This window comes from Pleurodeles waltl, chromosome 12 (genome assembly GCF_031143425.1).
Source record: "Pleurodeles waltl isolate 20211129_DDA chromosome 12, aPleWal1.hap1.20221129, whole genome shotgun sequence".
Taxonomy (NCBI): domain Eukaryota; kingdom Metazoa; phylum Chordata; class Amphibia; order Caudata; family Salamandridae; genus Pleurodeles; species Pleurodeles waltl.
The window spans coordinates 280,370,668-280,396,184 of NC_090451.1; the positions used below are offsets into that span (position 1 = coordinate 280,370,668).

The following is a 25,517-nucleotide window of genomic DNA, read 5'->3' on the forward strand; positions in this document are numbered from 1 at the left end:
TATGAGTTTGACAGTCCTAAGCCCACCAAACTCGTGGTGGGGGCCGACCACCACAATCCTGGCGGTCCTACCGTCAGATTACAATCAAACTGCCACCACCGCCAAGATCATTGATCCCGATGGGTTGGCGGTGGGGAAAGTTGTGGTCAGGCACAGTGCTGCCGAGTTCAGCAGTGCTGTGTTGATCACGACTTTCCTTTCTGTCAGTCTTTTCTTCGTGGGGTCTATGGCATGAAAAGGCTGATGGAAAGGCAGAGTTGGGCCACAGAAGGCCCCTGCACTGCCCATGACCATGTTGTGGGCAGTCCAGGGGCCCCCATGTCAGCACCCTCGGAATGTGCACTGTCTGATTTTGCAGACAATGCACATTCCACGGGTGTTGTGTGTGTGACGGCATTGGCCTTGGTTCCCTCAGGGAGCAGAGGCCAATACTGCTGCACTGTTTCTGGCGGTCAGCCTGGCACGAACATCCTAATACAACGGTGGGGAGGCCACCGGCTTGACGGCCGCCTCCCCACCTCCGTATTGGAGTTTGGGTGATTCAACCGCTGAGCTCGTAATAAGCCCTTAAGTCAATTTGGAGCTGAGCAGTGCATACTGTATTGGAGACTATAGAAGTGTCAGTGAGCCAATCCAGTCGCAAAACCCCACACTTGAATACACCCACAGTGTGACTGACAACATGAGGCTTGCAAGATAACCAACTGCCATGCAGCAAAGTCACTTGCAAAAGCAGGTTAGTCACACTCTGCATAAGATCTGCTATGGGAATCACAAGCACAGTATCTTCTGTATGGGACTGCAGGAGTGTGGGCACTTAATTAACATAATCTGTGGGTGATGTGGTAACTCCTGGTAAATACTGTAAAAGTTACTATATTTATCATGAGCTTTGGATGATTTTTATTGCTAAGAATAGGCTATCATAGAAGAGGTTAAAGACACGTTGTAGCCTCGTACAGTCCTCTGATTCTTTGATGTTGAAGAAAAAAAACTGACACATCTTATAGGCTTACTACCACACCATGAGTTATTCATTGCTGTTCTTTTACTCTCCCTTTCCACAGTTGAAGATATAATTATGGTGCAGAATACAGACTCGAAACAGAAGACACTTTCTTCTCAGAAGAACTTTGCTAAAGGCGAATGGCTGCTTTTAGGACTAGATGTGTTTAGCAAAAATGTGACAAATGAAGACAGGATATACAGCAAAGTCATCTATCGGGTAAGACAATAAACAGATTATTGATGAAGTTATGTATCTATCAATTTATAAATAATTAAATAATATACTGAAAAAGCCAAATATTAAAGTGATATTATAGTTAGGTGAAAATGCCAGTTTAAATGTAACATTTTAAACTAAAAACACTAAAATTCAAAAGTTATAGTAAGTATCTAAACTTGCACCCTGGCCATGCACAGTGTTGTCATCAGTGGTGTTATCAGTGTCATAGAACATGTCATGACTGATATACTATGTAAGGTTATAAGGACTGCACAGTGAGGACATGAGTTACAGTTACTTCAGTTAGCTATAACTAGTGCATTTCAGTGTTTTCTTTTTCAGATTAAAATGTTGGGTTTAAACTGAAGTGTTCACCTAACTGCAACACCACTTTAACCTTTAGATTTTTCAATGAATTTGCATTTTTTTTTATTATGTAAAGTAAGATATTACTACCACACCTAACTATAATGATACTTTAATCTTAGTTTTTTTGTGAATTTTGAGTGTTTTGAATGCAAAGTAATATTTTATTAGCATATGTAGCTGCCCCCCCACCCGGAGAGCAAGAACTTTGACCATGTGCCATGAGGGGTTGGCCACAGGACCACAGACACCCATGCCCCCTTTTTTGTTTGTTCTATCTTGCAGTACTCTCACTGAACCAGTGAAAGCACCTGTGCTCCCACAGGAATCTCGTAGAAGTGAGGGGATTGTGGTAGCTCCTGAGAGAGTCCTGTGGGATCGGGGCAACGTAAAGTATATTTTTAACAAATTTGGCCCAGGGGATCATAGTCCCCCAGCCCTGCCGCTTATAATCTTTCTTTCATTTTCAGGGCCATGGACTGAGCCCCAGTGTCCTGTAATGGTGGGCACAACATTTCCTTTCATGTTGCAGATACCCAGTCACGTCACAAGCTCATGCAAGACTCGCAGGAGCCTCTCAGTCCTGTGTGAGTGAGGTGGCTGATGTAAAAAAATGCCCACTTGGCCAATTAGATCACTCTGTTTTTTTATTTCGCACTACCATGAGAGTCCTGTGAACCCAACTGTCCAGAGAACAATACATGTTGAACCTTAATTTACAAAAAAATACAAACTGATATACACCAAATCACAAACTCAGGCTTTCTGGTAAAGATCTAGTTTTCTGTCACAGTTGATGTAATACTGGTTAGGAGTTTTGGCTGTATTGGTACTTAGAATTCCCTATGGGAATTGCATAGGGAATTTTTTAGTTTTGAGACCCACTCTTTTTCTCAGCTCCCAGTTGACGGATCGCCTTGAAACTATCCAGGACAAACAAAAGTACCTAAACTTCAAACAAAGTTTCATCAAAATGCAGTTTCAAAATGGTACATTGACCTGTGTGCAATGTACCCAAAAGAGGCTGGCGAATACAGGGTGCAGGGCCCCCCGGGCCAGCCCCATCGCAAAGTTCACAGTCTGCCTGGCACTGCAGCATTGGCGCTGGCTCTGTTACGAGCCGGAGACAATGCTGTAGGCCGTTTCCCACTGGGCCAGTGGGAAACTCATAATGGGGCCAATGGGGAGGTGGCCGCAGTGGCAATAACCTGCTCGCCGGGACTTTGAGAGACAGGCTTTTCCGTCTGCCGAAGTCATAATGACCACCATACTCTGCTCAAAGCAGTTTCCTTCAGGCTAAAACTATTGCAGGTGAAAAATGTCACAAAATCTCATACAATTTGCATAATACACTTTATAGATTTGATAGAATTTTACTTATGTGGAAACATTAACCCATTCCCCTAGGGGCACACAACTTGATCTATAGATTACCTGCCATTGAACAAGCCTTGAAACCTGATGTGCCTTCTTTATTTCCACCCTTGCTGTAGTTCAGAGATTGGAACCCAGTTATTGCCTAACAGCTTGCTGAATATAGATAAAATGTTATGACTAGTGATGGCCCCGGAGCAGGACTCAGTTAGGGTCTCTGACTAACCAGTAAAAGAAAACCTTCATCTGATCACTATGTTGGAAGGTCCATGATTGAAAACAGGAAAAAAACACTGTTGAAGTTTTAGGACTATGCCATGCTTTCTCCTGTTCCAGACATACATTTTTGTCTTTCCCTGTATTAGTGAATTGTATTCCAGTGTGTGAAAGTGGATTTGCTGGGCTCTGCCTGTTCTGTTTGAAACTGTAGGTGACTGCCAGGCTTATGAGAAGCTTTTGCAGGGCTCATGTCACAACTGTAATGCAACACCCATCACTTGTTTTATGGTGAAACCCAGCGGCAGCTGAGGTTACCTTCCACATTTAGAATATACAACAAAGGCAGGCTAAGCTTCCTTTTGTGATATATAAATAAAATTAGCACGTCGGGAGTGGGGCCCTGAAAAGAATGGGTCCTGGGGCAAATTACCCAGCTGCTGTGCCTGAGATTGATGCATGTTTGGTACTCAGGTAGGACACAGGTTGGGGCTGCCATATAACTAAAACTGAAACTGAATGAGTTGCTTGCTTTCACCATAAAAGACCAGATAGTACATAATCCATCCTTCTTTCACCTTTCACTTTGGGACACCAGTGTGATGAATGTGTGTGATTTACCTCCTTTTGCAATTTGACAGCTACAGAAAGTTACACCTACAATGGCATACATCACTCTACTCTACTAGAAGTAACTTTCTAAACAATTAGTGGTTGTGACAGATGTTGCAGGCTCACAAGTGCATACAACATATCTTGTGATTTCTGTATGCATTGAGGAGTGTTGTGGCTCTCCCCCTCCTTTATGTTTCATTTTTGCTTTTTCTCTGATTTTAAGCAGTGTATGTATGTGCATTGCGGGTGACTATTCCACAAAGTACACAGAAGTGAATAACTTAGAATTTGCAAAATCAGTCATTTCTGAGCTATCCAGGAGACAGAACAACATCCATTTCCAACCGGTAGTTTCTCCATCCTGTATTGCCACCAAAATTCCCAAGTGGCCCAAAAGGGCCCCCAGTTCTCTCCAGGCAGAAGCGTGGAGGAGGTCTTCAACAGTTTCCTTGAGCTTTATGGGGGTCCACCACCCAAAATTAGCTTGAGTGAATGCCTCTAATCTTGCAATCTACCACTAAGTGATGCACTGTTGTAGCGGTTGCCACCCATAGAACCCGGGTCACCCACAAGCCAGGTCACTGACATGATATAGATGCATACAATATTGAAACACTAAAATATTGGAAATTAAATATCAATAAAAAAATATTGACTTCCTATACTTAGCTAGTAAAACCACAAATATGGAGAACACAAATATCAAATTTTACCTATATCAAAAACAAAAATATCTGAAACAAATATATTGTTACCTTTAAATAAACCTATAATATGTCAAAATTATCGATTCACACAACATTGACTACAATATTATTGTCAAAATAATTACATAATCATGAATAAATATTTACAAAACACTTTTTACATAAAACAATTACTTCAAATAAACCCAAAACATTTCATACTCATATTTAAATTAAAAACAAAATATGTTACATCATCAAGATATTAAAGATACATCTTGATAAATTATATAAATAAAATATCAACAGTACAGCTCCAAAAAAAATGCATCCATTTATATTCGAGACCATCAAACTATATATCATGCATCAAAAATAAAACCTAAATTAGCGTTTACCATAGAAGGACTCAAATGATAAAAAACTTAAAACTAAAATTAAACCAACCAATAAAATGAAACTGTAAACAACTTTAACCAATAAAATCAAAAAATTTAATCAACAACATAAAAGGCACACTAATTTAAAGACTAAGGCCCTCATTACGACCCTGGCGGTTTGTAACCGCCAGGGCCGCGGGACGCGGTGGCACCGCCAACAGGCCGGCGGTGCCCCGCGGGGCATTCTGACCGCGGCGGCTTAGCCGCGGTCAGAGAAGGGAAACCGGCGGTCTCCCGCCGGTTTCCCGCCGGTTTCCCGCCGGTTTCCCGCTGCCCCCAAGGAATCCTCCAAGCCGGCGCAGCTTGCTGCGCCGGCTTGGGGATTCCGACTCCCCCTCCCGCCATCCAGTTCCTGGCGGTTCTCCCGCCGGGAACCGGATGGTGGGAGGGGGAGTCGCGGGGCCCCTGGGGGCCCCTGCAGTGCCCATGCCAATGGCATGGGCACTGCAGGGGCCCCCGTAAGAGGGCCCCGCTTGTATTTCACTGTCTGCATAGCAGACAGTGAAATACGCGACGGGTGCAGTAGCACCCGTCGCACCTTCCCACTCCGCCGGCTCGATTACGAGCCGGCTTCATGGTGGGAAGGTCGTTTTCCCCTGGGCTGGCGGGAGGCCTTTCGGCGGCCGCCCGCCAGCCCAGGGGAAAACTTGGAATGCCGGCCGCGGTCTTCAGACCGCGGTGCGGTATTCCTGCGGCGCAACTTTGGCGGGCGGCCTCCGCCGCCCGTCAAAGTTGTAATGAGGGCCTAACTACTTTAAAAACAACAAAGGCTGCAAGACCAGGAAACTCTGCTGGATTCTTTCACCAGACCATTATAGAAGAATTATATACATCTAAACAACTGCCTAAATAAGTAAACAAAGCTTATATTTAAACTAAAACATAAATGTTATTACACTTAAAACTTAAAATAGCAAATAAGTATTGCAACACTCTCTAACTTCTATCTCTTTATATTGACTTCCTAAAAGAAATAAATACAACTTGAAAAACCAATAAAAAGCCAGAAAATAACAACTATCACAAATCAGCAAAAAGATATAAAAAAGTAAGTATACACAAATTAATAAACAAAAACTATAAACTCACCTAAATAGCAAACAAAAATAAACCTAACAACCTCACACTCTAGAAACTACCAACAAATTTACATTTAAAATTAAACTTACAATTTCTTTTTACAATCAACAGAAAAGAAAGCACCTGCTCCACATTAGAACACCCCCCAGAAAAGCTGAAAAACTGAGTGAAACATCTTAACAAAACATACACGTAAGTATACAAAATAGAAGCAGTTGCATATTTTTACATGTAAATAACAAATGTGCAAACTTAAAGTTATTATATATATAGTTATAATATTACACTACTTTCAGATACAACAGAAGCTGCAAAATATGTTGTTCACAGAAAAGAAAACAGTTACTAATCGACATGGGCTACACCTACAGCCAAAAAAGTAAAACTTCACCATGTTACAATATACAATTTGAAGCCAAATTCTACATAAATTACAAAGGAGAAGAGTAATTAGAAATCATAGCCAAAAGCATATTATAAAAAAAATAGTGCCAAACCAAATGCTTCAAAAACTATGACAAATTCATAATCAATGCACAAATATCTTTAATTAAAATAATAAATATATTATTTGATTGCAACAGTCAAAAAAATAATTTCAATTGCAAGTTAATGAAGACTGATATAATACAATTATCTATACATTATCTTCACCAACAAAACAAACTCAATCCATCACAATAAAGAATTATAACACATCAACCAAACAATGGCACATAACAATCACTTAGGGCCTCAATATGAGTGCGGTAGTCTGGACTGCCGCCTATGCTGTCATCTGACTGCCACATAACAATCCTGGTGGTCTGACTCCCAGGTAACCGCCAGCTCCACCAGGAGTCTGGCGGTGGCAGAGATCCTAATCCACCAGGACAGAGCTGCATTCAGTGCTGCCCTGTGGATTACGATCTCATTCTCCGCCAGCCTTTTCATGGAGGTAACATCGCTATGAAAAGGCTGGCAGAGAAAAGGTGCAGGGGGCCACAGGGGTGTCCCTGCACTCCCCATGCACTTGACATGGGCAGTGCATAGGCTTCGAAGACACATTGCGAGGGTGCTGGTGCACCCTGCTGGCTACAGCATTGCCGTTGGCTCGATTACGAGCCGGAGACAATGCTGTAGCATGTTTCCTGCTGGGCTGGCGGGCAGAAACCTGGATTTCCACACCCCATCTTAGCGGGAGACTCTTAATGGGTTTGTGGGGGGGGGGAAGTAGCCAGTGTGGCAGCAACCTCCTTGTCAGAAGTTCGTCTGATGGTGAAAACCGTCCACCAAACTCATTATCAGGCCCATTTGTTTACACAAACCAAACAATACAATATCACATTTCCCACCCAAAAGAAAAATAATGCTGTAGCTGCAGATGTTCCTCTGTGTCCATGTAAAAACGAAATAGATATCCACCAAAAATGGGGAAAATATTGTCCAAAAAAAGCAAAAGCAAAACAATTGCAAAAATAATGCAAATTCAGTAGAAATCCCTTGAAGCAATTCAAGGTACATAGGAACTATAAAAAACCTGACAAAGAGTTAAAAAAAAGAACCCTCCAGGAAAATCAACATAAAAAGCATTGGTTTATTAAACACAAAAATGATTTCCTTAAAAATAACATTTCTAAAAATACATATTCCTAACTTTTAATCATCAAAACATAACTAACATAATTTAACATAACATAGTGATACATTACTAAAATAGACTAAAAACAGCACAAATAGATTACAAAATTGAAGGTTGCAGTAAAGAAAATTTGCTGGTAACTTAAACTGAAAAAAGACGACCTCCCCGTAGAAATGAAGGGGAAACATTGCAAAAATGCTTTTTAAATGTATATAAAATGTCATAAATTATTAAACGTGGAAAACATGTCACAAATCTTGTGAGATAATGTAAAACAATTGTAAAGTACAAATTAAATAATAGTATACAAACTATATACAGTTATTTAATTTCTACTAAAAATATATGTTAAAATAATGTTGAAAAAATGTATAAAAAAATAGGAAATGTTAATAGTCTGTTAAATAATGGAAAATATAAGTTAAAAATATACAGCATATAATAATATTAAAATATAATGTACTTCCTTTATTAATAACAATTAAAGGATCACTGTTGTATTTACTGTACTCCATATAAATGTTTAATTTTGTGCTTGAAGTTTATATTATTAAATATGTAAAAATAAAAAATATACTGTGCAAACAAATAAAATTAGAAAAATGTGTCACCTTTATTAAACCAAAAATGTAATTAATAATATTATTAGTTACGAACCTACAGCAAACTATTTGTTTATTATATTTCTAATTGCTCACTAAATAGCACAATTTATTTCTGCTACATGCAAATAAAAATAAAATAAAATATTTCAAAAGTAAAATAAAATATTTCAGAAAAAAATTTAAACATAAAATAATCACACTCCAACATAAATCATTTGAATAATTTTTAAACACCAAGGGTGACATTTACTATTCTCACTCCATTTTAACTCATATTGAGGGAAGGTGTTGAACACTAAAGGGGTGACATTTATTATTCCCACTCCAATCTAAACCAATTTGAGGAAGCCATTGGGAAATGAGCGGTGACATTTACTATTGCCACTCCAACCTAAACCACTTTGGGGAAGGTGTCTGGCACTAAAAGCAGAGGCATCTCCTCTGCTAAGGCGGAAGAGCCTCACCCCACAGCTTGTGGGAGAAGAAAAAATAAAATGATAATAACGGAATGTTATTATCATTTTTATCTAGAGCTACGTTAGGCGGGCTGGAGGGGGCTGAAGGAGGAGTGGTATGTGCACTATAAGTGCGCATGTCTGTTTGCCGGCTATGTTGGGCCTTTCCAAACAGACATGCGCACTTAGCATTTCTCCACTCGGCTGTTTTGCACAGCCTGGAGGAGAAAGTGCACAGGGTCCTAATCCTTGTGTGAGCACCAAACAAAGCTGCTCACACCAATCACAACGCTGCTGGTATGCTGGTTACAGCACCATTGTGATTGGGTGAGAGGAGTGTGGGCTCCTGTGTGCTTCTTGGAAGAGGACAAGGCTTCTCAGGAAGGGGACGGAGGAGACGAACCAGTCCCCCTACAAAAGCAGGTAAGATTTTTTTAAAAACATTTTTTTTATCCCCCGCCACCTCTATTCAGTGGCAGCCACCACTGACTAAAGGATGGCATTTATTAATCCATTTACTATTCCTACTCCAATCTAAACCAATATGGGGAAGAGAGTGGACGCTAATGGAGTGACATTTACTATTCACACTTTCATCTAAATCAGTTTGGAGAAGGTGTTGGGCACCAAAGGGTGGCATTTACTATTCCCTTGTCATTGTGCCACCAAATCCCACCAAAGCTACCAAGTGCATGCCAGTCATGAACTCTTAGAGGCTGTAAACAGCTCAGTGTAGCTATTATTGCTTTCAGGTTAGGATATAGCAGTGTGCATGAATATATGTCAGGACTTACCAGTGTGCATGAATAAACCAGTGTTAATGCAGGATGATATTTAGCATTTTGTGGTTTGAATGTGAGCAAGAACTGAGTGCATCCTCTAAACTCCTAATGAGCAACCCTTCTGCAGGGCTCACAAGTACTTCGTTTCCCAGCAGAACCAAGCACCAGCAGCCACCAGGGACCACACCCTGCTGCAATGCCCCTGCTTGGCAATCCAGCTTCATGGAAGATGGTCCTCTGTTCCTGAGCTCCCTCTCCAAGACAGCAGAATCTGGATGTCGACTTGAGATTTCACTTTCTGAGGTGGGAGGGACCTTACCCTGAAGTGGCATACTTCACCCCAGGAGGTTGCAGCAAAGCTCCGAGCAGCCTCTGCTGCATGGATCTGCAGCTAAGTGAGTTGTATGGAAAGCATGCAGTGTTATGGTGCAAGCGAACTCCACAAAACCGAGAGAGGCACCCTTAACCACCAAAAGCAACAGGGTCAATGTATATCCAGCAAACAAGATTCCCTTTTGTGCACCTGTCTTAAGTGGGATTAAGTTTACTCACTAAGAGCAAATGAGAATGGACCAAGACACTAATTTATCCACTCAAAAGATATATAATACCACTTACTTAAAGAGACATAAGACCTGATTACGAGTTTGGCAGTATTGAGACTGCTAAAGTCACGGCGGTCGTTGGGCCACCGTAGTCCTGGTGGCCTGATGGCCAGATTACCATCCTGGCGGTCCGACCACCAGGAGACCGCCGCCTCTACCTGGATCAGGGATCCCAATGGGCTGGCAGCGGCTGAAGTTGTGATCATGCTGATCACAACTTCCCTTGGGGTCCCCGCCATGAAAAGGCTGGCAGAAAGGCAGTGCTTGGGGCCACGGGGGCCTGCATTCCCCACGACCATGGGACCTGAGGCCCCACTGCCAGAACCCTCGGAATGCGCCCTGTGTGTACGATTGAGTGGTCTAGTTTTGCTATCTGAGCCCATAAAATCAGTTTAATATGCTAACGTAGGCCTGAGATTATGACAACTATCTAGTCTTTCCTTACTTCATACTTCTCCTTCCAATAAGACTCAACCATAACACATTGTATCATATATAAAAGTCACATCCCTTTTGCATCCACCTTCAGTCAATAATAACTCTCTCAATAATGAAGGACCTTCTCTCTTTTCACAGGCACAAATAGTCAAAGTGATAGGGTCAGGCTGCTGCAACGTCACACCAGGGCTCAATGGCCTTCCACAGGCTATTTACAAGATCAATCCTGCATTTTAGGCAGCCACAATGGCACTGGCTTTTATCAGCATCTTATAAACACAGGTTATTTCAGACTCCTAGAGAGGTTCTATAGTTAGCACAATTTATAAAGGAGGCGATCGGTTGCATCCTGACAACTACCAGCTCATAGCCCTCCTTGATAATGAAGCTAAATATTTCACACTGTTCCTCCTAAGGAAATAAACAAAAAGGGTTTCATGGACAAAAAAATCATACTGATAGCAAACAGGCACAATGGGCACCATCCTGGCGCTCTTCCTCATATTGGGCTACATGTCCATAGATTTTATTTTGGCTTTTGACTGTGCCCAGTGTAACATACTGTTGTGCTAATTAGCACAATGGGATATTCAAACATAACTCCTAAAATCAGCTACTATGCACTTAAATCTGTCTTAGAATTAAGATGGGAGATGGTACCTGTGTTTCAAGGGAAATTGCTATACAGCACAGACTGAAACAGGGGTGGTTTCTTTCTCCTTACCTATATAACCTATTCCTGGATGACATGACCTAGTTATTGGACACAGTAAACTCACACTTACCAAAACTGGGAGAGCTGCATGTCTCACTTTTGTTGTATGCAGATGACGTGGGCCTCCTTAGTCAAACCAAAACTGGCCTTCAGCATTTAATTGTTGGACCTCTCTGCTATACACCAGTAAACAGCACAGTAATCAATCAGAAAAAAACAAGGTCATGGTTATCAATAAGAATAGAAAGAGAACCTTCAAATGGTATCTGCGTGGCTAGCCATTAGAATGTGTGACCGAAAAGAAATGTCTCGGAGTACTATCCTTCAAACATCAAAAACATGAGCAGTTACAGAAGGACAATGCACTAACATCGGCCTTTTAAACCTTATATAGAGCTCGGAGAGGACCCAGTCTGGTACCTTTACTAAGGGTAATCCAAGCTAAATTTCTTTCAACATATGGCAGTGAAGGCCTCTGTTGCTGGGACATGGGTTTACTAGATTCAATCACCTCAAAAGCCTTTAGATATCTTTCCAGTTCACCTAAAAATGCATCACTAGTCCAGATACATTTGAGCTAATTAAACAAACAATTGCCAGAAATGGGGCCTACACTAAGGGCCTCAATATGGGTTTGGAGGTCTGACTGCCAGACCGCCATGGTAGAGGGCACCAAAAGATCACCATGTTGGTGGACATGCAGAACGCCTTATGATGAGTAACACAGCCAGGACCGCTAAAAAACAGCAATCAAAACCGACACTGCCAGCACTGTGGAGGCCGGGAAAGAGGCAGTCCAACCACGAGCACCGCCAGCCCATCAAACATCCACCGAACATATTACGACTCACAAATCACAATGGCGATACTTCCATGGCGGTAAACCAATGGCGGTGCGAAGCGTGGCGGTCGGCGGTCACCACAGTAATACATAACACCATATTTGAATTGCACACAGCTCACACACATTCACACACCCGACACACCTACAAACTGCACTATAAAACACACCCCTTAACGCACCATAATCCTTTGCAACCAAAACGCCACACACAGCAAGATAGAGTTTGCACATAGAAAGTACAAAGCATAGATTAGTCACCCCCCACACTTCAGCTACCACTCATCCCACACCTGCACAACACACCCAACACACTAAATAGTACCCTACACATCAGACACCAATTGTCACCTCCTCACAACACAGCACCCACACTTCATCACCTTTCTACATCACTTTTCCGTGTTGTCGACCAACATCATGTCCCCACAAAAACATCCCCGTTTCACTGACGACGAGTTGAGCCTCATGGTGGAAGAAATCATCAGAGTAGGGCCACACCTATTTGGAGCCCAAGTCCAGCAAACTACTATCACCAGGAAAATGGGGATGTGGCAGAGAATGGTCAATACAGTGAATGCTGTAGGCAGCTTTCCACATACAATGGAGGACATCAGGAATAGGTGGAACGACTTCATTGGGCAGGTCCATTCCATGGCGTCCAGGCAAGAGCTGGCAGTCCTCAAGACTGGTGGTGGTCCCCAAGCTCCTACCCCAATGCACACATCATGGGAGGAGAAGATTTTGGCCATCTTGCATCCTGAGAGCTTGACAGGAATACTTGGGGGAGTAGATTCGGGTAAGTCACAACACCAAAAATGTCACCCAAAAGTTCTGTCTTGTATGCTCAGTGGGCACCTTTTGACATCTTAACAGCCAACTGCCTCGCCACCCCTGTGTCCAACTGTCTGAATACCCCTGTCTGGCATCTCACATGTCAACTAAATTCCCCTGGGGGCACAGTATCTGTGTAAGACGTGGGTAGTACAGAGACTGAGAGCACTACAACTCTCAACAGGCACTGTTCTACCATTAAGAAAACCAGAACAGTGTACCACAATGACAATTGCCTTGTGTTTAAACTGAACAATAGAGTTAACCACATGAATGCTCCACAATTGTACAGGCTATGGCAATGACAGCAATGCCATGGGCATCTGGCAGTAGCATACCACCAACACACAGCTACAGCTGTGTCCTCTGCTAAACTGGCCCTTCTACCTCCCGTCACCTATTGAAATCAACTCACCTGGGGTAAACACACATGTATGCAGTGTGCTGTACCTGGTGTAACCTGACACAATTGGCCAGGCAGAATGGTTACACCTAATTTGATGGCCGGGTCACTTTCCACGTTACATTGTGCAGCTGTCTGTTGACTCTATAATGAAGTAACGCTAACTGGGAGGTAACATGAAAAATATAAAGCTACACAGCTGTCAAGGTACAAGTCAATGAACAGACATCCAACTGTCAAGATACTATAACGTTCTGTTGCGAGGTGAATGAAATAGGAATTGTCTGTATCCCATATAGCAGTTCTCCAGATTTGAAATCAGGTGTCACTGTCAAATGAGGGGATGTAGCAAAGCCTAACTGTACATGGCTCAAAGCATATCTACCTTTCAAAATTGGATGCCACATGTTGCATGACAATCTATAACTGTCTGTTCCACTTCTTCAACAGGTGTACTTGCCATTGGGACCATGGAGAGGACCCCTGAGACAGCCACTTCCCCCTGGATGAAGACCCCTGTCTTGGGAGCTTACCAACAGTTCTAAGGCGTGATGGGCCAGGTACTTGCCATGATGGGGGGCATCAAGTAGCTGCAAAGAGACAACCACCAGGAAGTCATGCAACAGTGGAAGGCCCTCAATCCTCAATGCCAACATAGGCTCCCTAACAGGGGTACTGAGAGACATTAACACCACCTAGAGCAGGTTATGTACACAACACCAGACCCCTTCCATTGGCCATGTAACATCAGCCCATTCTACATCTGTGGCAGTCAGTGGAATGGAGGTTCTGCCAGGGGAAGGAAATGCCTCTGCCACCCCTGCCTCTGTAGCTCAAGAACGCCCCACAAATGTGGATGTCCACCTAAACACCTAGGAGGTGCAGATGCCAAGGCTACAAGCACTGTCAGGATGTGATCCTTTAATTATTGTTTCCCCTTGTGTGCCACTGATACACCCTGTTGACTCTTCAACAACCGCTGTTCATTTTTTAAGGATAGTAGGGCACTGGACTTGAGAATCCAAATGTTGTAGCAGCTACCCTGATGATAACATCCACCATGACTAAACCCTTCACTGTTTGCACTTTATTACTTTGATCCCATACATGTTATTTTCCTATGCACTTGTAAATAAACACACATAAACCACAATACATATTTTAGAGTCATAGTTAACCTATGTTGAACAGTTGACTGTGAAATATATTGAATGCACATGGTATACTCAAATGTAGGAAATGTACTGTTGATTCTGGGTTCAATGCATACACAATGATACAAGTGGACTATCATCAATCCCCATCAATCACACTGTGCTGAACATAGGCTGACCACATGGCAATGGTCACACATTGAAGTTCATCTTCACCACTTTGTGCATCAGCATAGTTGTCAGTAACCAACATACTACTGAAGTAAGGGACATGTCAGAATTTGTCTATTAGGATAGACAAATTAGTGTAATTTGTCATCATCTAAACCCTTATCACGTACCCATACCATACCTACCAAATGAACAAACCCATTAATACAAAAAGAGGTATGTACAAATGTCCCCAGTCAGGGAACCTTCCACTTACCTTGGCCAGGTATCTGTAGGCATGCTACTCACCTATGTCAGTCTTGACACACATGCACAATGGCCTGCAATGATGAAACACAGTGACAGCTACATACACTTAAGGTAGTACCATTATCAAAACAATGAGAACGGTGAGTGAATGGATTACACAGGAAAACGTGTCATAGACACATGGTCATACACATGACGCTATTAGTCCCAGTTTACATGGCTAATGTGTCTATTCTGTGGAACAGAGCACTGCCTCTCTCTCCACTCTCCTGAAAGCCTGGGCATGGGACTCATACATCTCCAAAATAATGTCATACAGTACCTGGATCAATCCATGTCCACTTCACATGTCTGACCAATTAAACCAACATGCCAGTGACACAATTCAGAAATGTCCCTATAAGGATGATATTGTGACGAGATCTAGGAAGTACAAATATTGCACAAGGAGTTTAGGCAGGTCCCAGTAAACGAGACCTAGGAATGCATGTCCCAAATACAATGGTAACTTCGATTTTGCATTGAGACAAACACTGACAAAGGAGATCATGACGATAATCACAACTCCATGTACTATTTTGCATTAAAACCCGAGCTATGTTTTGCAAAGCAACAAAAAACATGTATGATGGTCACACAAACTCCCTTCTCAAACATCCCTAAACCCCCCTCAATACCCCATTGAGTCAGACAAATAAGTGCTGTGTAGCCATTTTAGCTACACCTTCATACACATTATTTTATCAAACTAGCCCTGCCGCTGTGCACTTTAACCTAGATATATTTTATTCAGCTTTGTCTATTATTTTTAACAATAGCCACATTTGTGGTCTTGTTTTATTTTCTCTATCTAGTTGTTCTTTGCCTAGGTCAGCACTGCGCTCTTAAACAAGACATTTCTTTCACTCTGTGCTTTTCTCAAGGCTGCAGTAAGACAGGTTGCCGACAAACGTGGTAACGCTTTGTCTCTAGTGTTCATAGAAACATACTCACTCTTACCTAGGGATCCTTTCTTGGAACATCAGCTGTTTCATTATAAAAACTCTACTTTGAACCATGTACGTTAGAGGGCGATTCCAGCCAGATGACTATGACTGTATGCTGATTGCTGAATGCCTCACTACAGCTGCTTCTGTAGACTACAGGCCTCTTGCTCAGGTATGAGGGATGATGTCTTCCCAAGGGAACCTGAAGGGCAGAACTAGAGCTTAACATGCTATGCTCTAACATAGCCTAGGTAGGAGCTATTGTAATGAATTTAGTGACAATATGATAGTGTTATTTTTATGCTTCACTCTCGTTGTCATAATTTTAATGATGACATGCTTTATTGTCCTAGTTATTGCAGTACATGCTTTATTATCTAAGATGCAGTTGTTTCAATAAAACCTTACTGAAATATATTCTGCCTCTGATTGTCCTTGTCCTTGTATATGGGAGACTAATGTAACTGAGAGAAACGGATGCGATCTGAGTGCCCACAATTTCCCTGAGGAATCAATTGTGTCATGCGCTCGGTTGCCCAATCATCCCTGCTGTTCGGTAGAGATGAGGCACTGCTAGTAAGCTGGAGCAAAACCCGGATTAGGCAGACTGGTGTCACTTATAATGGGTTCAGATTCAGTCCCCCACAGTGCAAGCGATTCTGCTGCCCAAATCCAGTAGTCTCATTAGAATAATGAGAGCCTACGTGACAACAAAACATCACATACGTACAGTCAGGTGAAGTACTGATTGATGAGATATGCCTGGATGTCTCCACCTTCATCCTCATTACTATCATCTTCACTTGACATTTGTGCATTCTCACCCGTTGGAACTGCTGGCTCCCTCTCATCTGGGAGATATAGTCCGCTCCATGACACACTGGGGGTTATTCCAACTTTGGAGGAGGTGTTAATCCGTCCCAAAAGTGACGGAAAAGTGACGGATTTACCACAAGCCATATTACGAGTCCATTATATCCTATTGAACTCGTAATACGGCTGGTGGTATATCCGTCACTTTACCGTCACTTTTGGGACGGATTAACACTCCTCCAAAGTTGGAATAACCCCCACTGTGTCCTTTCATGGGCCTCATTGAAGCCGACTTCACCTGGCATGGTTAGGTACCTCACTGGTGTCAACAACCAGGGACAGTTTGGGTAGCAAGAGTCCCCTGTACAGAAATTGTACATGTGTGCAAACATAAATTTTGGACATCCTTACATTTGGCATCAGACATAGGATACTAACAAACATGACATATGTGACTTACCAACCAGCCAGGCCCCCTCTGGGTACTGTTGTGTCATCAGCTGTGGGCTAGCTCTGTTCCGTATGGTGAAGGCATGGTTGTACAATGCCAGCACTGAAGACTATGCAGTAGATATGTTTCACACCTTGTGACACATCATGAAAATCATTTTTTCAACCATGTAAGGGCCTTAAAGTGGCGATTGCCTGACCTGCTGTACTGGACAGTAGGAAATTACCTGCGACTGCCGGCAGAAGTTGTCATGGTATTAGGCGGCTACTACAGCGGTAGACATTGTCATTGGAACACATTGCTGCCTTTGGGGGTCTAGGGCCAATGGTGATGTCCTCTGGTGGTGACGGTCTCTTATGTGGCAGACGTGACCGCCATCTCATACTTCACCTATCACTTGACTCCTGACACTGCTGCCAGCAAGACCTCCACGTACTGCTTCTGGGGGCAATCATGCCACATCCTACAGGTGATAGGGCCCCTGCTTTCCCACCCAAGGAGCTGGAGAAGCTGATGGAGGAGGTCCTACCCTCAACAGTTCTATGGTGCACCAGAGGAGCAGTTATGTGCACAATGTGCACATATGCTACATTAGCTCGACTATTCTTTGATATGCTAAGCAAAGGCTGTTGGGCAATGTTTCAGATTGTGTCCTTAAAGTCTGTTGTGTGCTTAAGTTGTGCAAAAATGGGTGAGTTCCTGTGCATGTACTTATGGTTGGTGACAGGTTTAGAGTCCTGAGATATTATGTAGACTGTGTCATGTATGTTCCCTGACCCTCCTTGTGACTGTTGCACATAGTTAGTGGAGGTGTTATTCCAGATTCCCCTGTAAAATCCCATCTTTATATGTGCTTGGTGTCTGATCATATGTGATAACATGGCAGCTGGTGTTGGAGATGCATGATGTCTGCCTGTTTCCACCTCACAGATGCCCTCACTGTATATGCTCATCTTTCAGTTGAGAGGATGTTCAAGATAGTCTGTGTTTGTCTTGCTGAAAAGACTTGTAGTTAACTCTGCCTGTTTTAGTGTTGTACATATAGACATACTATTCTTTCTTGTCTATGTCATCCATGCAGGTCAATTACCATCAGAAAAAGGGGATTTGGCATGCCATTGCAAAGAAAGTGTGGACCCTGGGGGTCCATAGATTTCGGTGCGCCCACTGTTGGAAGAGGTGGGAGGACCTGAGACGCCGGGCCCAGAAGACCACAGAGGTCCAGCTGGGGATGTCCTTCCAACAAGGATGGGGTGCCCATCGGACCATGACCCCCCTAATGGCCCGCATTTTGGCGGTGGTCAACCCTGAGTTGGATGGACATTTGAAGGCAACACAGCAGCCACAAGGGGGTAGGTACAGACCTGACACAAAGTTGCCCCTTTACCAGGTGAATGAGTGAAGGAACAGAATGTTAGCTCTGACAAAGTGGTAAGTGCAAAGTTTCACAGATCTTCTGTGAACACAATGATGCACACTAGCAATCTACAGCACACAGGTTTGCACATAGAACTGTATTTTGAGCCATTTTACTCAAGTATGTTGTTCCCTCAGTCTAATGGCACATAATGGTGCACATATGACTGTGTCATATGTGTACCAATATACTGTTTTTTCTACCCTGGTGGGTGTTAATTCCCACCAACAGGTCAATCCTCAAAATTTGATAGTGGTAAGGTGTGTAGGTTCTTGCTCTGTGTCCTCTGCATAGTCTCAAGTTTCATGCCTATTTGTAACATAGATTCAGACATTAGCAAGTCATCTCGACTTTGTAATAATTTTTGACAATTAACAGCATCATGTGAGCTGTGATGTCCATATGACATGTCACTTGACATACATGGTAAACATCTTCACACCTTTTGCAAGGTAATCCCCCTTGGTAAGTGAGGGATGAACATAGATATTTGTGATGTCTCATTAGAGGAGACAATATGCATGTTGGATACCATTGAGATATTGCAACATTTCTACTGGAACACATATATTGGCATCAGATGTGGGAATGTAGCTACCATGCTGATGTTCTGATAGTAGAAACTGTCCACAGAGCTTTGTCCATTGGCATACTGTTGTAAGTATGATACATAGACAATAGTAACCTAATCACAGCTATAGGCCAGACATTTGATTGTCAACATCAGGTTTCAATGGAAAGGTACAGTCATGATTCAACATTGGTATTTGTTATGTGTACCTGCTGTTGCTATGGAGGATATCTCAAATGAAGCCTGGCTGTTTGGGACCCTTATGTTTGCCATGACACCTATTTGGTGCAGTTATGGTAGTTCATATACACCCGTGAGTACCTTGCTAAGTGTAACCAGGCTGTTGGCTTCCAGCATGGTTAGTGTACCAGTTATGTTGGAATCACATATGCTTTCGCTCTAGTAATCCTCCACAGACAGATTTCAGGTTTGCCATGTCTTATGTGTGGGTAGTGATATTGTTAGTCAGTCAGTGGCATATTGATGGACTCATTGCATAGTTAGGTATATATTCTTCTCACCTTTCTGCATAGTACAGAAGTCCTTTTGATACATACTCTTTAATGAGAACTTGTGATTGTGTATGGGACATTGATCTGAGCTTACTTGATCCTTACATAACTGATATTGTTTTATTTCTGGATACCAATTTCCTATATGCCTTGTTCACCTTGTATTCTCACTCCTTGGTATATCACACTTGGTGCATGTGTGTGTGTGGCATGTGTTCTAACTCCTTGACAAAAAAATGGCATGTGTGACAATTTGATGTGTTACATGTTGATATGTGTCCATAGCGTAGGGTAGTCACTACGTGACATTGAAAAGGTATGGCTTGTTTGCACAAGGTTTGCTTGCCTATACTTTCCAACATGTGTCATTGCCTGTAACATGACATGAGGGTTAAATATTTGAGTGTTAAGTATGTTGTCGGGATTTGTGGTAAGCTATTTTACATGTATGATCTATTGCTTGATTACTGCTTGATTATGTTGTTCTGGATAGGTAACCTGTATCGAGTGGCATAGTCACCTTGTCATGGTATGGTCAGTGTGAGTGGACTCGATAAATCCTAGTATTGTAGGTGTCTGTCAGCTAGCTTTGCTGGTGTGTTACAATGTAGATGGGACATACATTGTATTTTGTTGGAACATGATGTTGTCACTTTCCTGGCACTTCCTGGGGGTGTTAGTCAACAGGATATTATAGGACGTATGTGCAATGTATGATAAAAGTGCCATATTGTGAATGTGACAACCATACTTCAATATTTATTTTAAGCACCGGCAGGCGAAGGAGACGGGGCACAGCCGAGTAGGGAAGCTTCTGGCCACGGGACCTCCAGGCACAACACCACTGACACCGAGGGACCCAATGGCCTGGAGGGTGAGGAGAGTGCCACGGGGAAGACTGGATCTGCTACATCTCTTCTGTGACCACACCCTAGTGGTGTCGGACCCATCTGGAACCATTCCATTACAATCTCTGTCTGCCACCACCTTCTATCACTGCCCTCCCTGTAGCTCCCCACCCAGTTGGCCGTGCCCGCCCATCCAAGAGGGTGGACGTTCCTACAGGCACCTCTGCCCCAGCCTCTGGTGCCCCTGCTGCCCTCAGTGAGAAGGCTATTGACCTCCTGAGGTTAATCTCTGGGGGTCATTCCACCATTGTGAATGCCATCCAGGGACTGACAACTCAAATCCAACAGACCAATGCATTCCTGGAGGGCATTCTCAGTGAACTGGCTGGCCTACAGAGATATTTTCAGGATCTGGGCTCCAGACATGTGGCAGCCAGTCATTCCTTGTCTACCTTACCTCCTCCACCTTCCTCTTTCCAGTACAAACACCCCCCTTTCCTGAGCCAGGCAAAGTACACATACAGACTTGCATGCTTCCACCTCAAAAAACAAGGGTAGCGCACACAACATAAGCATCACAAGACGGACCACCGGCATACACACAAACAACATCCACCTGCAGACACAGCAGCAGTCACATCCTACCCTGGCACCCCCACCACTGCCAAAATCACAGACACAACACCTGACACACCTGCAGACACCACACCAACATTCACTGATCCAGCCAGCACACCCATCCTACCTGCACACAGCACTCCAGCAGACTATCAGACATCAAGCACACTCACCACACCCACAGACACCACACCAATGACACGCCTACATGCAGCGCATCCACCATACCTGCAGTCACCACCCCAACAGACAGCCTCCCACACACCACGGTATCCCCCAGCACCTCCACCCCCACCAGCCCAAGACACATAAACTCCCTCACTCACCCACCCAACAGACACCCATCACCCACAAGCACACCTCCCACAAACATGCACCCAAGACATCTACATCTAAATGTCGGACAACCACTCCGTCACCCTCTACACCCTAACCGCCTTCTGATGACTGTCCCCGTTTGTCTCAGAAAGTGTTCCTTTGTAGCCTTGACCTTTTTCCTACTTCTCACCCCGTGAGACCCTCAACAGATCAGTTTCCCTCCCAGGGCCATCACTTCTACCTCCAAGGCCTCCCCAACCCCCCCTGACAGCACCCATGCCCCTCCCCCTGCCAAAAAAAAGTGTGCACCTCCCAAAAAGGTTCAACCTTCTACCAAACCAAGGCCCATATTTATACTTTTTGATGCAAAATGGCGCCAACGCCGTATTGCGTCAAAAAATTTACCGCCGGCTAATGCCATTTCTTTGCACTGCTTGGGTGTCAAATTTATACTTTGACGCACGGCGGCGCAAACCACAGGTGTGAGTAATTTTTTTTTATCAAACCAATGCGTCACGTCATAAAGAAAAACTACGTTAGCGTGGCGAAAATGACTGTGAGACGGTTTACGATGTCGCAAACCGGATACGTGCCTTTTTTTGACGCAATTGCATCAAAAAGTGGCGCAAACACTGCAAAATGTGCTAAGGAGAGCCAAAATGGATCCCAGATGCTTGGACAGACCGCAGGACGATGACAACAGACCAGGAACGAGCCAGGAGGACCCACACAAGACCCAGGAGAGGGAGAAGAAGAAAAAAAAGTGTTGGTTCAGGGCAGAGGAGCAGGAAATTCTGGTGAAAGAGGTGACGGAACACCAGCACCAACTTTTTGTCACCTCAAAATTGCCAATTAGTAGGAGAGAGGCAATATGGCAACACATTGTTGACAAGATAAACAGTGTGGCAGAAGTACGGAGAACTGTCATCAAGTGCAAGAAACGCTGGCATGACTGCAAGCGCAGGACAAAGGAAAAGATGGCCAGGAACTGGAAGGCAGCACTGCAGACTGGAGGTGGGAGTCCAGCACCACAGGAGGCCCTGGACCACAGGGAGGAGTTGGTGGTAGCTGTCATCCCTGAGGAGATCGTCATAGGGATTCATGGACAGGACAGCGCAGACTACCAGGAGACAAGACAGATGCAGGGTAAGTCGCTTAGGGAATTAAAATGCACAAATGTTAACTGTAAGCAGGGGGGGCGGACATATCTACTACACAATGCATGTAAGTCATGATATTCAGGGAGTGGCATGGGTAAAGGGGCACGGTACGGGGGCATAGGCTGTTCAGAGGAAACCTGGGGCACAGTTCTACACTACACCAACAACCTTTGCATGGGGTATGCTGCCATGCCAAGGATTTTGGAAAGGTAAAGCCAGTCCAGGAGGGTAGGGTACAACGTAAAACTGGCCTGCTGTCACACGACAGCTGGTATTCTCCCTACATGAACTAGGGCTCAATTAACAGCCTCAGGCCATATCCGCAAGTGGAATGTAATATTGACAACAGTTGCCACTACCACCTCTGCTGTGTGTGCAGGTCAAGTAGCTAATGGCAGTTACGTGCCCATAGATCAAACACTCCTAAATTAGAGGGTTCAGGATGACAACGTTATCAATCCCCAGAAATCAATTCAAACGTGCTAATCCTGTCAAATGTGAATGTCCATAGTTGTTACAAACATCAGGCATTGTCATAAACATTATGAGGTACACAGCACTAATGTCATACCCATGCTGCATATGCAGGGTCCACCCTGTGCCTGCGTCACAATAGCTCCAATGACACCATGCAACATCCCAAATGTTATACTGCTCAGACAACAGCATCGAGGGGGAGGACATATGTCACGGGCTGGTGAAATACACCCGCACCGTCAGAAGAGGAAATGGAACACTGCTAGGACCATCAGTGCAATCCAATGTAGCACATTCCCGAACATCAACATTACACACTACCAATGCTGACATATGTAGTGTGCCATGCCAATGCTATACATAGTTATGCTAGGTCTCAGCAACATATAGCTGGATGTGAAATATCAGAGACTGGCTCAGTACCAGATTGTTAAGTGTGGTGCAAATGCCATCAGAACACCCAAAGCCAGTGCAAGGCCACACCATGAGAATGGAAGTAGACGGAGGGTTGAGTAGGACAAGAAGGTGGCAATATACAATTTGGCCAGAACCAACACCTAGAGGATGTGATGCTGACAAGTCCCCAAACTGACCACACTACATGTGACATGCAGGTGGGGCATAGGCCTGGGAGAATGCTAATATTATAGACAGGAACAATGAACAGGAACCTATTTCACAATGTGCAACTAATAGGAAGGCAGGCAAGTCACATTACAAATGCCACAACACAGACACAGTAATTGTACAATATCTCATTGCAGAGGACTAAGGCTCTCCTGGGGATATGCCTGGACTTCCCTGATGACATGGATGACGAGCTGACAAACATCAGCCAGCAGACCCTCCCAGATGTCCTTGAAACCCTCCAGATCCCACCTTCAGTCGCAAGGAGGAGCACAGATACAGCAGCCATTATAGAGGACACACCCACCACCCCAATAGTACAACCTGCAAGCTCCAACCAAGCTGAGGAATCTGACACCACTGGCACCAGCTTTGAAAGAACTGTAGTTGGAGTACAGCGGGAGCTGGCCAAGGAGGTGCGGGTGGGGACGGAAAATATGGCAGCCAGCCTAGAGGGGGTGCGTTCGTGCATGATGTCTACTGCAGAATAGGCAGCAGCAATGCAAGGGCGAACATCAATCTTGCAAGAACATGAAAAAAGTGTGAAGGAAGTCAGCACAGCTGTAAGAGATTTGACACAACACCTCCAACAACAAACCTTTCAACGCGTGCATGAATGCAAGATTGACCCCCTCAGGGCCGGCCTGGCTGCCTACCACAGTGATGAGGCTGCTATTCTTCAGAACCAGCAGCTCCTCCCTGCTGCAGTACTGCCCTTAATAGCCCCACAGTTGGCAGCTACCGGGATGCCTGACGTCACGTCTTCAAACACTGTGGTGTGTGTTGCCCCTTCACACCCACCACCACCAAGGGCGGAGGAGACAACACACACATCAGAAGATGAAGACGTGGAACAGATCACCTTCACCTGTAAGAGTACCCGGGTAGCACTAGACCCTGCCACCTGGCCACTTATAACCAAGGTCCTTTACTTTGTAACATGCCAGTCTTGCATCAGCTGCTCTCAAGCACTGTTCTCCAGCCCACTGTTTACCTTGTCACAATGCCCTGTGATTGTCTGTCACTAACCCATTGGCAAATCATGTCCGTCTGCAATGTATGACACTTCACCCCAGCATGTCCAATGACATGTCCTTTTGCACTTGTGTAGGATCACAATGGAAGGTGTCACACAAATGGACTCACACTCATGGACAATGAAAATATAGCACAACAGCACTTTAAAATAAATAGCACTTCAACAACCACTTTGTCTCTGTGTAATGTGACACATCAACCATGAGGGAGATTAGTGATGTTTGCCTCATGTCAATGCCCATAGATTGTCAATACAACTGCCCTGAAAGAATGTGGGCTGATAACTATGCACTGTGGTCTGGATAGTACCATCATCTACCCTTCATGAAGGTCAATTCTGGGGTAACTCAAAACTCTACAGTAAAATGCTGTGTTGGACAGAATACGTCATCTTCAATGGATGTCTAAGCCGAAAAATGTTGCCTTCAAAATAGTGTACTAGACAATCTTTACGTATGTGACATTTGTCACAATTTGTTCCACACACACCATACAGCAGGATTGGATGTGTATGAGTGTACATACAAATAAGTAACCTGGCTCTACAATGTAACAAATGATAGGTGTGAGTCATGTATACTATACTACTTGAGAATATACTATCACTCACCTTATAAGACTTCACTTGAACATCAGGCTGAAGGCAGACGTAACGCAGTGTCCTCAATACCAAATCTGGTCCCAAAGTATGTGAGATTGAAAACATACATCAAAAATTAACAACACACTGGGATCCATAGTAACCTTGAGTGGTGGGTGCAATGGATGGCAGATTCTTAGCAAAGTAGCTCTAGTGTAGCTGC

The 25,517-nt window shown here is 43.8% G+C and overlaps 1 protein-coding gene across 2 annotated transcripts in view; it reads left to right on the plus strand.

Annotated features, from left to right (window-relative positions):
- LOC138267333 (5-hydroxytryptamine receptor 3A-like) overlaps positions 1–25,517 on the plus strand; it is a 332,166-nt gene that overhangs the window by 203,882 nt on the left and 102,767 nt on the right. For both annotated transcript variants that reach the window (XM_069216206.1, XM_069216208.1), the window contains one exon: positions 1,068–1,225. In XM_069216206.1, coding sequence (XP_069072307.1) covers positions 1,068–1,225 — 158 coding nt within the window. The remainder of the gene's footprint in view (positions 1–1,067; positions 1,226–25,517) is intronic.